A 15,708-nucleotide genomic window follows, 5' to 3' on the forward strand; every position below is an offset into this window, starting at 1 on the left:
CGTGGAGTCCTCGCCGCTGCCATCCGCCGGGAAGCAGAGGAGCCGCAGCCGTCCGCCAGGAGTCGGAGGAACCGCTGCCATCTGCCAGGAAGTGGAGGAGCCTTTACCGTCCGCCAAGGGTCAGAGGACTCACTGCTGTCTGCCAGGGGAGGAGCGGCCGTCGTCCTCCAGAGGGTGGAGGAGTGTCTGAGGACCAGGAGACGGCATGTCCGGGGACTGGCGAGCAAGTTTTTTTCTCTCTCTCTCATCTCTCTCTCTCTCTCTCTCTCTCTCTGTCTCTTCCCCTTGCTCTTTCCCTCTCCCCTCTCCCTCTCCTCATCTCTCCCAGGGCTCCAGAGGGGCGGAGAAGACCTGCTGGCAGAAGGATGGCCGGAAGGGCAACACCTCCCTTCCAGGAAGAGAGGGAAGGGTAGTACATCACGCCGGAGGTTTCCCCAGCCTGAATCGGGCGGGGGAGAAATGTGACGAGGAGGAGGACATGGCCAGGCCTTGAGGATGTACGCCCACCGCTGAATTGTCCTAAACAGCCAGGAGGGGAATAAAGTCAAGCCGGAGGCGCCAGTTCGAGAGAGAGAGACACACGGCTGCTGTGTGTGTGTCTGTGTGATTGTTTGTTTAAGTTCATTTATGTCATTAAAGTTATGTTGACTGTTCTGCCGGTTCCTGCCTCCTCCTTTCACTTAAGCAGAGTCCTTGCCCATTACAAAATCGTGGCGTATTAAAGAAAATTAAGCAGAGGTGCCTTTAAGTGCGTGCGCTACAGCAGATTGGGGGCAGATTCCAATCGCAGTTGATCCTCCCTATGCCCTATACTCACTCCGAACTGCAGAACCCTTGAAGTGGGTACTCTGAAGAAAACATGGCATTATTGTATGAATGTACCCTTCTTGTCTTGTGGAAGGGCCGTCCGAGAAAAGATTCATTTTCTCACTTTTGTTTTGAATGAGCTTTTGAGGGGCGTCCCCTCCTGCAGCGGTGCCCCCGGAACATCGATGTACCGTTACCTCAGACGAGTAACAGGTCAGATAAAGAGTCCACACCATGTATTGTGTTGTAAGTTCATCAAAAGAATAATATTCGATTGCTAACGCATTTCTGAAATCGTACCACTGGTGTACACAGATTTATTAATTATAATGGGAGCGGTTGCGTCGCTTACAGTGATATAAATTAAATTAATCTTTTATAGAATATTGACATAAACTGAAGGAGCTGTCTGGTTCAACCAAAGCCAGTTTGGTTTTGTCGAAACTAATAAGCCATTAGACTAATCACTTTCAGAAAAATACCATTTGGCTACCACAGTACCGCCGCTCCCTATACACATATTACGCAGTCTGCACAGGGCACCAACACCCTAGGGGGACACCATCATATCCTAGGGGGGCACCAGAAACTACACCGGCTGACCTTACTCGCATATTATACGTTTTTCAAGGACCCTGTTGCATTCACGGAACACGATCGATCGCCTCGTGCTCGCACTTTCTCATCACGCCTTCGCACCATGTACCACGTTACCAGGATAATGCCATGGTACTGAATGATTGATCATGTTCATATTTCATGATACTGTCAAGGTACTTTTAAAAATACCATGGTTTTACTATGACACATGTCATAAACATGGGTTATCACAGACCATGTCTGAAAATAAATAAATAAACAAGTGTATTACCATGGTGCTTTTTGTAATAAATATAAAAGAATAGGCTATTATTTGTGATAAAGGAAAAATTGAAAAAATAATGTACAGTGTATATATATATATATATATATATATATATATATATATATATATATATATATATATACAAGAAATTAGTTAAGTAATTATAATTATCATTTATATAAAAAGGGCATTGATTTATATATATATATATATATATATATATATATATATATATATATATATATATATATATATAAAAATCAATGCCCTTTTTTATCCTTCCGCCCGTCACTGCTAAGGTCAGTGCACGTCACTGTTATACTAGTGCACTGCTCACTGCATACTGTACAGTATAAACTGTATGCTGCCAACTATATTTCAAAAAGTATTTGAAACATTATACAGTGTTAATCTGGAATACTAGCATACTACCCATTGCATACTCTGCAGTATATTCTGTGTGCTGCCTACTATTTTTTTTTAAATAGTATGCAAAACGTCATACTGTATTCAATGTAAAAATGGAATTCTAGTGCACTACTGCATACTGTGCAGTCTATACTGTATGCTGCCTAGTATTTTTTTAAATAGTAACACTATACATTATACAACACTAAACTGTAAATGTCACATGACCTCACTACATTTGCAGTAATAAATATGGTTCTCTTTATTACAATTATTCTTTTTTTCTAATCCAATTTTATGTAAAAATATCTTGAATATTGCATCAAAAAAGATATATATATATATATAGTATTGTATATCTTTACATATCTCTATATAATTCACTTTTTGGCAATTGTAGTAAGTCATTCTGGTATTCCATACATACAGAAAATTCACATATTGTGCACAGTATACATACTGCAGAAATGGTATGAGTAGTTTTAAATTCTAAAAATGGCCTATGACTTTAGAATACAGTATTAGTGTTTTAGCCCAGCTACTCAGTGCACCTTTTAATAAACAATGTTAAAAGCAGGACTGATTTAAGCAGAATATCACTGCACACACACATACGCAAGCACATGCACACACACACACACACACACACACACACACACGTTTTGTTTTATATCATTGTGGGGACTTTCAAAAGATTTCTATGGATTTTATACAGCTCTAACGATAATTTCTATCCTCTAACCCTACCCCTAAACCTAACCCTCACAGAAACCTTTTTGCATTTTTACATTTTCAAAGAAACATTGTTTAGTAAGTTTACTAAGCCATTTCCTTCATGGGGACCACTGGCTGGTCCCCACAATGTAGGTGATCTCAAGTTTTACTATCCTTGTGGGGACGTTTGGTCCCCACAATGGAGGTTAAACCTGCACACACACACACACACACACACAGGTAGAACTGTATTTGGCCACAAGGAGGTGCTACTGTGACCTTGCTCGCTGACCCTTCCACAGATATCAAACAGGATGTAAATCCCTTTTATTCTTTTTTCACAGCTCTTAATCAATTAGCCTCCCCTTCTCTATCTGTAGGCCCCGCAGTCCAAACCCCTCCCCAGGAGTGTCTTATGTTAAGCAGAAGTTGTGCAGGGAGATAAAATCTTCTTCCCAACTGCAGCCCTTAGTGCATGGGCTCAGCACTTTGAAGCCTCGAACCCTGGCCGTCACGCCTTGCTTTATGAGCTGGATTACGTCAAGTGGAGGTGAGACACAAGGCCATGTCTGTGGTTCTTGTGTGTGTGTGTGTGTGTGTGTGTGTGTGTGTGTGTGTGTGTGTGTAGAGAGCGAGGTGAACAAAGAGATGTGATAAGCCTACGAGATGCTACAGCCGAGCGCCGAGCAGGAAGCTGGTATGAGTCCCAGCATGTCTGACATTAATCCCTAACATCATCATACATACAGACATACTTAACAAAACACTCAGTCTCAACTGAATATTAAAAGCATAGTTCACCCAAAAATGAAAATTCTGTCATAATTTACTAAACCTCGTGTTTTTCCAAACCTGTATGACTTTCTTTCATGGAACATGAAATGAGATTTTAGACAGAATATTAGCCTCTGTTACTATTTACTTTCATTGTGTCTTTTTTCTATACAATGATATGTGGGAGGATTTTCATTTTCAGGTTAACTATCCCTTCAGCAGATAGAGCGAGTAAGAGGAAAAAACAGTGTGAAGCAGTTAAACGATTTGCACTTATAAGTGTGAGTGTGCGTGAGGGAGAGTGTGGAAGAGCAGCAAAGAGATAAAGAATGTATGTAATAAAAGACCCGTGATTTAAAATGTCATCACAAATTATATGCTTATGCGAAATATGCCATCATATTGGCCCAAATGTTATTTATGGGGGCTATAATTGTACTATTTTATTTTGATTTACTCCAACCTGGATTATACATTGGGTTACGGTGAGTGTGCACATTTTCTGGAGGTAGTTGTTGCACATTGTTGTAGCATCTGTTAAAAAAGAAAAAGTTACCCATATACACAACATACAGTACATACTTGCATACAGATATGCAGATACACAATAAATAGAAATAATAAATAAAGTTTGACAGCTTCAATCACCATACACTTTTATTTGATGGAAAAAGATGCAATGAAATGAATGGTGTGAAACTGCCTCATACTGGCTCATGCTGCCCAACATCTCCTTTTATCTTCCATGGAAGAAATAATCATACAGGTTTGGAACAAAATATTGTAATTTACTAAATTACAAAGGAATTTTATTTTTGGGTGAACTATCCCTTTAAAATAAAACTAAAATACACCAAAAATACGCAATTAATAGGCTACTCACTTTGCCTTCCCATGCCTCCAGGATAACAATTGACAACACAGCATTTGCTATAAAAGATCTGGTGCTTGTACAGTCCTAAACTTAGGAGAACAAGTTCAAATTCTGAATGAAGAATGTGAGTATATTAATCCAAAATAATCCTTTCGAAGGGCCTATTTCTCACATAGAGTAGACAAAACAAGCTGTGCTGCATCTACTGTATTTGGCCCCAAGTTCACAGTGTTCTGCAGCTGCAATCTACTTTTTAACATTAATTTCCTAAAACCAACAAATCATGGAAAATGTTAAAACATATTAAATGAAAGATTATAAAATTGCATCTTATAAACATAAAAAGACTTCAGCTTCCTGAGTAGACCATCTAAGGTCGCAAAGTTGTTTCAGATCCATTCACAAACTCTAAGGGTGTGTTCACACTTGTAGTTCGGTTTTCTTGGTTCTCTTGGTCCGGACCAGAGCATGTGAGCGGAGCTGAGCGTTGAACGGAGCAGTGATAATTTCACCTGAGCGGAGACCTTTTTGAAGATTCCGCTCTGCTCGCTCAGGCCGCTCAGTGCCGCTCGCTCAACCCAGAAAGCGCTTCGTGATATGCTGGTTTGGGAATCTGCGAAATAAGCAATAGGCCTGATGTTATGGAGCTCAAACATTGTTTTAGTGAAGTTGCAAACCTTATAACCTAAATAAATGCAAAGTATAAATCAAAGCTAAGAACAAGGAAATCGAAAGGGAGTGTGGAGAAACCGTGAGAATTAGCAAATATTCCTTCTGGAGTCATACGTGTCACATTGCCAGAGAGCACGAGGATGTGCTACGTGATGGTAGTGCAGCAAAAGGTGAGCTAGTAGGCTCGACTACTATTAGATAATAAATTAATTGATAAGTAAGGTATCTTGTTGTTTTGCCATCATGTCAGTGCAGCTGCCTATAATGCAGGCCCCTCAATTGAATATGTAAGATTAATAATACTGTATATTGGCAAAGCCTTTTTCCTTGAATCCCGGCAAACACACACAAAAAATTCCTGCATCAAAACCAATAAACATGTATGATCTTGCAGATCAGTGTGTCCTAATTTGCAGGAGCAGCATTCTGCTTTCATGCCTCTATTGTACAACTGAGCATTTGGTTGGTAAAAATTTCCACTCTCATAGAGAATTTCATAGCGGAATTACCTCACTTAATCGACCACCTGCTGCTTTCGATTTCTGCTTTGGGATAAAGTGGCACATAACTGCTGGTCAGTTTCCCAAAGCCAAATCCACACCTTAACAATAGCACATTCATGCGCAGAAAAAATATATAAATGATTGTATATTAGAAAAAAAAAACTTTTCTTAAATGAAGGCAGTATAATTTGCGAATTAAATAATTTTTAATTGTTTTAGGATCATTAAACATGATTTCATCTAATATATATATTGGACAAAATCTCACTTTATGCAGGACAAATATGTTTTATTTGTTAAATCCATGGTTAAAACCTGCTGTACATATGAAGAGTGCATGTACAACACATGATCGTTTGACATATATAAAGTCCAGATTCACTTTATAATGCTTTAAAAATATCAAGGAAAAAACAAAGGGGGCACATGGTATCTACTAATATAATAATTATTATATAAATAACCACAGTCCTTTAGATTGCACATGATTTGTACATATACAATTGTAGGTGAGCGTGAGCGGTACTTGAGCGGAGCATCCACTTGGGCCGTGAGCGGCTGAGTGGAGCGCACACGCATGGAGCGGGCTATTGAATGGAGTGTCACACCACTTCGCTCACATGCTCTGGTCCAGACCAAAAAAGAAAATGATACATTTAGTCCTGGTTCGCTTAGCATTCACACTGGCATTTTTTACACCGAACCTAAAGATACAAAACAAATGGCATAAGAATAAGGTCACAACCTGATTGGACAGCTTTTATGATGTATATTTTGCGACGGAACTTGCCAAACATCCAAAACAGTGCTGGCTGCTGGGCTAAATGCGCTCGTTGGATTTATGTACACTACCGGTCAAAAGTTTAGGGTCACTTACTCACTTACTATTCTTTATTATTATTATTATTATTCACATTTAAGGATAATAGTAAAGTCATCAAAACTATGGAAGAACAGAAATGGAACTATAGGAATTGTGTTGTTTCTAAAAAAAAAAAAAATCCAAAATAAATCAAAACTATGTTATATTTTAGAATCTTCAAAGTAGTCACCCTTTGCATAGAATTTGCAGAAATGTACTCTTGACATTTTCTCAACCAACTTCTTGACGTATCACCCTGGGATGCTTTTTAAACAGTATTAAAGGAGTTCCCATCTATATACTGGGCACTTATTAGCTGCTTTTCTTAATTATTCGGTCCAAGATTTCCAAAAAAAAAATTTTCTTATATATATAAAATTTTTGTTTTGTAATGAAATAAATTAATATGTTGGCACAATTATATTTTTGTCTACAAAACTAATTTTAAACATTTAAGCATACGCTTTCAGATCAAAAGATTTCATGAGCAACATTTCAGTCAAGTGTTTCAAAACTTTTGAACGGCAGTGTGTATATATATATATATATATATATATATATATATATATATATATATATATATATAGGTGGTATTTTTAACAGCTGAGAACAAACAAAGAGCTAATAAAATGTGTAAAAGAGTCAAAACAGCACCAGGAATTCCTCCAGTGCACACACAAACGAAGATATCCTGCAAGGACGGATGACGGCGGTTCCGACGCCTGTACCGAACTGTAATGGGCAACATAGCTCCTATGATGAGCAGAACCAGGTATGCTTGAGGTCAGTATTAAAGGCAAATTACTTCCTGTCATTGGTCCGTTTAGACGTCTTTGGTCCATGCTGTGTTCATATATCAATCGAACCGCACCAGAGTTCATTTGGAAGCGGACTGAGGCCCACTATTCAAGGGGTCTCGGTCCGCTTGTTTGGTGCGCACCGAGGTTCGGATGGCAGCGTTCACACTTGTTCAGATGAACTGCACTAACAGAGCAATCACACCAGAGTTCGTTTTAATCAAACCAAACTTGCCAAGTGTGAACACACCCTAAATTAGATTAAATCGAAGCTGTGTTAAATGAGCTCATGTTGAACGGGGATTCAACTGTCAAAAGTACTTCCGTACAAACAAATTGGCCTTGCAAACCAACCCGTGTTGCTCTCTCACCTCCCAAAATCAGAGTTTTGCTCACATGTTAGGGAAACAGACAAGAATACTCAACAACACGTAATTTTCCTCAATACTCACTCACACAAACAGACATAGCCATACACACACCCTACTTAAAGACAGAAAGGGTGAAGTAGTGACAGAATACGTGTGTTGTAATGATATCCCAGTGAGATAATAGAGAGCTCAGGATGAAAAGCCCCTGAATGGACCGAGCCTTGATCTAATAAGCAGGTGAATCAAGGCTGCGAAGCTTTAACTACCTGCCTGGCTCTCATAGAAAAGTGCTGAGTCTGTTTCCAGAGTTACAGGCCAGAAAGCAGTCAAGCAGAAACCTTTACCCTTGCTCTGAAACAGATTAAAGTTGGAGAGAAGTTTACAATTACTTTCTGTCTTCATATTCACCCTTTCTGTGGCCCATGCATTAGCTTCCCTTTCATGGCCCTGGGCCCTGTGCATGTGTTTCAAACAGGTAAACAGATGCACACCCTAATCCTCTGATAAATCTGATCTTGGCTCCACAGTGGGGCCCGATGCTGGTTCCTTTAGCGAGAATGGCTGAGAGGCAGGATGGCTCGTGGGAGGCGGGATCTACATTATATATTCAGACACACTTCCTCATCAAGTCCAGACAAGAACTGCTTGAAGCTGGTTAGAAAATTGGCCATCAACCACCACAGAGCATAAATTAGGTTGCTCATAAGAAAGAGAGAGTGACAAAGAGAGAGATAAAATGAATAAAAGACAAGAAATTATCCTCATATCAAAAGGCAGAGCTTTGTTGATATTTGATATTTTAGGGGATTAGAACACAATCTAAACACGTTTCATTGTGTTTTAGGATCTGAAAAGTATGTTTTTGACAACATTTAAATCTAATTCACAGGTTCATATAGTCAAGCTCCTCCCGTTCTTACGTTTGGAACTTAATTTGTGGAAAATTGTGAAAATTGTGAAAATTGTGGTCCTTTGCATCACAAGTGCAACACTATGATTTGAGCTACCGCACAATTTGATCAAACTTGAACAAGCTTGTAAATGTTTTTGGTTATGTAATATAAGCGTTAAAATGGCTAATTTGAAATATCTAATATCTAATTAATTCATATTTATATTTATTTAACATATCCTATCTTTTCTGCACATTATGTTTATTCTTTTGCACATAACTGTATATCTGCATATTGTGTATTTGTTCATACATTATTATCCTGCTTTATTTTTCTCTATATATTTTTATTTACTGTATTATTTTATTTGTATTTTTTTATTATATTATATATTAGAAGCTTCTGTCACCATGACAAATTCCTTGTGTGTGAAAGCATACTTGGCAAAAAAAAAGCTCATTCTGATTCTGATGTTACTGCCTTACAAGTCATGTATTATACTAAACGTGTTATGATGTCATAAGATCACATCGTGTGAGGAACAGGGCAAAAAGTACATGTTTATGAACTGATAATCTGCCCTTTTATTCATGATCAGTGTTAAAGTGAATAAAAGTCATTGTTGTTAGCGCCTCTAGTGTTCATTTCACCAGAACCTTCTGAAACATTAAGGCTTAGCGAATAATTTTGGTCTATCCCCAAATGTTTTCTGAAAACCAGGCTTCAGCCGCGCAGCACAGATGTGTCTTTTAGATCAACATCAACTGCCCAGGCGTTGAGTGGATTAAATGATATTCATCATGTGTTCGGTGCTTTATACGCTCTAAATATGCGTTTTGTCTGAAAGTGAAACGTGCATTAGCGCTGCGCGATTAAAGCCTGATTTTCACATGAGCGTGGCACGAGCCATTACCACTTGCACACATGAAGTGATCTGCTCTACTTCGTTCTACTGTACTACTGGAGCCGAGCATGCGCACCAACCTAGCTTAGATTGGATTACATATGCAAGTGAAATGGACTTCCCTCGATATCAGGGCGCAGATGACAAATGCGACCTATTTGATTTCTATTGAAAATAATCTAGTTTTAAGTGCTGTGGAGAAAGTCAAACCTCTTGAACAGACAGCCTGACATTATAAACAGCACAGAGGAGGAAAAGAGAGTTTAAGTTTTTTTTAATTATACTTCACTCTTAACTGTGGTATTTTGATGTAAAATGTATAAATATGTTATAGTTTTATATTAAATAATCTATTAGGAGGAATCGATTAAACTTACATTTTATGACAACTGTGGCAGTTGTAGATAATATTTTTAAATGCGTTCAGACTACTATTTTCTTTTATAACAAACACTATAATTTATTATTTGTATTTGTGTTTTATTTTTTAAGAAAGACTAGCTACGTTGACCTAACCACAGTAATAAAAAAGACATCCATGGTCTTACCTGAGTTTATATGGCATTGTACTGTTTATAAGGGCAAATAATGAACTTTAAAGTCTGAACCTCCAAGACTTATGGACAAATTATGGACAAAGTTTTCCTCCTGTGTAATATAGTGTATGTTCTGTTCTGTTCAAATGATGTTTGATTAAAAAAAAAGAAAGAAAAAATGGCATTGTTTGCCTTTACATCATTTAGAGCCTGATGAAATGAAAACAATATCTGTTATGGAGTAGGAAACTAACATTTTCACTGGCACAATGCCAACTCATTAAAAAAATGGTCTGCTCATGGGTCAAACTATAATAACTAGTCCTATAATAAGTAAGTCCTAATAAGTCCTAATAACTAGTCCTTAGGTGTTAATTAAATTAAGTTTCATTCAGAAGTTTCCAGATGCTTAGATCACTCCATGGTACAGTCACAGCTGGCTACTTTTTTGAAAGTGAGAAACTTCAACAATTTCATGTGAATCCTTTAAGTCTAGAGATGCTTTGAAAATGTTAAAATGCTGCTTCATAAGTCACCAGAATCACATTTAAAAAAATAATAAATATATTTTAAAAAATCATGATAAGGGTGCACGTACAGTATGTGACTTAATAGGTGAATGATGTAAGGCTAGAAACACCCCTTGAATGCTCTTATTTTTTTTTCATTAATTTTGAATGTCTTTGTACATGTTTTGGTTTGCATGTTTATTTTTATAGATTAATGGCTTATAATTATAATAACAATATAACAACATTAAGCCCCTAAGCCCCTGATGTTTTAGCCTCAACCCCCTTTGTTTTGAAATCCTAGTGACGTCCCTGTGTACAACAAACTATGTAAAAATATATTTGCAGAAATATAAATATAGTAACATGATTCTACAAGACCAGGTTGCCAATTTGTGCTACTTTGGCATTATAAATCTCTTTCGTATGTAAGATCACAAACAGCACTGAACACTGTGCTCTGGAGCTCATACACTGGCGTTGGCTTTTCTGTTGCTTTAAAAATCTTTTTAAACTCACCCATCCATCAATAACAGCCTCTTTGATTCATGATGAATCATATACCAAATGCATTCAAAGTGGCAATTTTTGTGTATTATTACATATAATTGTGGTATTACTTGTCAGGTTCTGGTATGTTAAACACAAACAAATAGATGTATTGAGATAAGCAGGGACATGCACAGACATTTTGAGTGGCAGGGGCTCTAAACCTTTTTAAGGGGCATTCGCTTCAAAATTGTCCATCGATTGGGGGAGGGAGGTGCATTAATTGTGGATGAGAAACAGATGTGTAATGCATTGTGTTGAACAAGAATGAACAACTGTGAGAAGATTCAAAATCTTTTCCGAACAATCTTTTTATTTATGGAGTACAAGGAGGTTTGGTTCATAAAAAAACAGTTTGTTACCTTAATTATTAAGCCAATAAGAATAAAGGACCCCGTTTACACCTGGTATTAAGATGCGTCTCGAATGATCCGATCACATGTGGTCAGGCAAGACACATCACTTTTACACTGTTTGATGGGTGAGGGGTGGCGCTTCACTGCTGCTGGGATGCATTCAGGACTGATTACTGTTTACACCTCAAATGCGATGTGGTCACATGCATTTTTGACTACCTTCGTATGTGGTTTTTGTGATCCGATCACAAAATATTTTTGACCCAGTTTAGACCTTTATTTAGGGCTGACCACTTGTGATTGGATCATCCGAAATGCATCTTAATACCAGGTGTAAACGGGGTCAAGAATAATATCATGTCTGACTTTATGCAAACAGACGGTAAGTAGACCGCTGATTATCTGCAATAGATTTGCATATCATCACCGGATAGAAATATAAATGAAATCTTTCATTTTTGCAGGCAGATAAGGCTGATCTTAAAACCAAGCAGGCTCACAGAATTACAAACATAATGGGTGGGTAACACGTTAAGGACAAATAATTGATTGCGAGTAAAGGCACAGTACAGTATTGGCTACCTTTCCAAGTGTATTCTCCAAATATTCCACAATATGCATAATATTGCTTATATGGATGTGTGCAATTATGAACAATGAGGCAGAAATCCAAACTAAACTTTCTTAATTTAAACTGCACATTTGTTTCCTCATTCACGCAGCCTGCGTCTGTCATGAGAGTGCACATGCAGTCTGAGACGGCCTCTGTAACACATTGGGTATTATTATAGTCATTATAATTGATTATTAAATACTGTAATCAATGCATCAAAGTTTCTGCATAATACTGATGCATTTTTACACCCCTACCTACTAAGTGTAAAAAAACATAATTTGTTTGTTTATGTTTCTGTTGAGCCACTAGAGTAGAGGTCTACATTCCCACCGAACTCCAGCAGGATCCACGGGACCCAATTAGGCGGCACAGGATTTCATTTCCGTGTTGAAGGCGGGAGCGTACGGTAAGTCCATGAGATGTGTGCAGGAGCGCACGGACAGAGAAGTCCAATGTGGATTTCTATTTTTATATTATTGATTTATGAATGCAAAAAACAAAACAATAATTATTATTTTATTTTACAATAAATTTAATTTTGATAACAATAAACAGAAAATCCAACTTAAAAATGTGCACACAACACGTGCATCAAATTATCCAATATTTAGAGCAGGCTATAGTCAACGGAACTACAAAAATGGCACAGCAAAGCCTGGACACTGTGGCATCAAAGGATGTGAAACTGGGACTGAAAAGATTTTAAAGAACCTAACCTCAGGCAAGTCAGATGGGCATCATGTCACGTGTCATCTGATAATAGCAATAACAGAAAAATAAAACATTATTTGTGTACACTTGTTGTCTGTTTGTATGCTGTTTGCCCTATGTGCGAGGTTGCGGGAACGGGAGCGGTCAGGAAGAAAATCACTGCGGGCAGATCTGGATGAACAAGGAATAAAATTCAGCGGGACCGTTTGGGTGCAGGATAGAAGCTTGCAGGAGTGAGATGGAAAAACAGTCCCGTGCAGACCTCTACCCTAGAGCCGTCCCCCTTCTGCACATGCCTAAGTGCCTACAAATGTAACCCACATATTACTGCGGAAGAACCATCAGACCAGGGTACAGAAAGGCCAGCCAAACAAGAACGTATAACTCACAGAAATGCTGTATACCCTACTTTAAAAAAAAACAAAAAAACATCTTAAATCAGACTAAGATGGTTTGCTGGTCTTAAATTTTTTTCAATAGTGTATACAGACTTATCCTATCACTAATGCAAAAGATATGCATGTGTGTGAAGTGATGTGACAAATATTGTACTCAAATGCATTCTTCTGACTTGTGCCAAAGTGTGCCCACACTACATCTTGCCAGTGATCTCCACAAAATGTTAAAGGGCCGTGAAACTGACAGATATCCTATATAAGCACACCGCTGATTCCCGTGACATTAGCTTTCATTAATCTCCCTGAACTTTATCTTCTCTGAGCTATTCTTTATCAAGTTCTATCATTTTCTAACTATTATTATAAATCGCCCATGTATGTCTGAAGGCCAGCTTGAAGTGTAAGATGATCTGTTCTTATCCATCTGTAATCTTTGTGAATGTTCCTGACTTTAGGGCACACAAGAGACTTTGAAGGATGTTAAAGATTGCGTGAAGTGCTGAGGGTGAATCTGACATGGGATATCTGCTCGAGAAGGAGAGGAGAGCTAATGATCTGCTTTTATCCATAGACTCATTGGCAATTGCAAAAAGACATTACTATAGTATAACTGCAAGGAACGTTTAGTGTAACGTGCTGCCCTGGTCCTTCAGAGTTCAAACAGCTGATCCTGAATCAGACTCAAGTATCTTTGCCTCAACCCTGTGAATAGCACAGTTATCTTTACACTGGACCTGTGCCCTGAAAGTGAAATAACTTTCATATTTCCCTTACAAAAGATACTGTGGTGATACTGTGGTACAGAGATGGTATCAGGTGGTAATACCACAACACTTTGAAATATACCATGGTATATTTAAACTGGTATTTACTTGGTACTCCAAGGTTCTACCAAGAATACCACGGCAGTACTATGTAACACACCCAACAAAAAAACAAAAACAAAAACAAACATGGTACAACAATGGCATTACCATGGTACCATGTCCAAAAACTTCATGGTACTTTTTTGTCAGTAGTGTATCCTATCACTATAAATTGAACCATGAACCACTATAAATGAATCATTGCAGCTTTGACTAGTGCTCTGGAAAGTGACCACTCCCAATCTCCCCAACTGTCTTAACTTCTCCTGCAGCTCTTGCCTATCTATCCTTTCTCAATCCATCCATAACCTCCCCTCCACCCCCCTTAAATAGTTCAGGTCTGGGGTTCACGCCAAGGAACAACAATGGCCATCTTGTCTTTCTTACCAGCTCTGTCAAAGCCTCCTGCCCTCAGGTATGAAATCCTATCACTTAGCACAAATGGCTGGATTAGCCCAAATTCATCTGCGGAGGGAGAGAAAGAAGGCCCTGAGGTTCCAACACAGATAGCAGAGAGGAACAATGGTAAGATGATCCACCTCTGCCTGTTTTATTACCAGTTCCTGGAGGCCTCCATGTAAGCAACCATCTCTAAAAGAAAAAACTGCAGACCAAGTACACCAAGTCTCAGTAAGTCACAACACAGGACATGAATAATAGAGGAGGGTTTGTTCAGGGCAGGAAACGAAGGTTCATATCTGTAGAGTGGCTTTGTGTTTTTTATGAAGTGAATGAAGTGGCATGATAAACGAGTGTATCTTCCATGCAGCAGACCGGTCTATCCATGTGCCTTTAGTGCCTTCAGTCCAATCTTTTTAAGTGCTCTGGGCTCTTTGAACGTCACTCGCCATTGGTCTCTGTCCATGGGAATCTGATTGTCCTTAATGCAAGGAGACTTGTATGCTTACTTTGAAGACAAACAACAATTTATATGTTATGTACAACTGGAATTGTACTGAAGGAAATGCGAGTGGTGCTTGCCCATGTAAAGCTCGCTACCTTAATGTTGGACTTGAAAAACATCCCCAATATTAGCTAATCCTTTCCTAAAGTGTCAAAGAGTAGTTTCAAGGACAGTATTAGTGTATTCTGAGTGGTTGCTGCGTCCATTACAACAGTGTGCATATGTCAAATGTGTCTGTATGGGCTTGTGGTAAAAAGAGTATACTTTGAAAGGCTGAGCACTCAACCGTTCAAGAGACAGAATGGCATGCAGAAAAAATGTGAAAAGTATAGTGGAAAGTATACCCCAACCTAAAGTATGAGCAACGGTAATATTGATACAGTACTTGGTTTAGCAAGCACCACTTATTACAAAAGACTCTACTCACCAAAATTGAACAAGCAGAAATTGGATCTCTCAGACGTACCTAAATGACAGCAAGCACAAGGCAGGTAAGCAGTAATCCATGGTAACATGTTAAAACATGTTTTAATTTTCATCACAAATGCAGCAAGAATACATGTTACTGTAATTTTACCATTAAAACTGAGAGACACTGAAAGCAAGAAAGATTATCTAGAGTGAAAAAGCAAGAAATAGAGTAAGCAGGGAAGTGGGTTAGTCTGAAAACACATTCTTTTTGAAAATAAAGGTCCCAAAGGCTGCGTGCGATTGAAACAGCAGAGGAAGATGGGGGGGGGGGGGGGGTATCCTGACCTGCTTCTATGAATCTTCCACTTCCACGCAGTTCTCCCTGCATACTGTCACCTAATATATCTC

At 38.5% G+C, this 15,708-nt stretch overlaps 1 protein-coding gene across 3 annotated transcripts in view; it reads right to left on the reverse strand.

The window, feature by feature from the left end:
• The window catches only part of LOC127419166 (zinc finger protein 385A-like), a 117,998-nt gene that overhangs the window by 60,119 nt on the left and 42,171 nt on the right, over positions 1-15,708 (reverse strand). The window contains exon 2 of one of the 3 annotated variants that reach the window (XM_051660340.1): positions 15,317-15,355. The exons of the other annotated variants lie outside the window; for them this stretch is intronic. Within the exon in view, the coding sequence (XP_051516300.1) occupies positions 15,317-15,355 (39 nt within the window). The remainder of the gene's footprint in view (positions 1-15,316; positions 15,356-15,708) is intronic. 3 annotated transcript variants of the gene reach the window in all.

This window comes from Myxocyprinus asiaticus, chromosome 28 (assembly GCF_019703515.2).
Source record: "Myxocyprinus asiaticus isolate MX2 ecotype Aquarium Trade chromosome 28, UBuf_Myxa_2, whole genome shotgun sequence".
Taxonomy (NCBI): Eukaryota; Metazoa; Chordata; class Actinopteri; order Cypriniformes; family Catostomidae; genus Myxocyprinus; species Myxocyprinus asiaticus.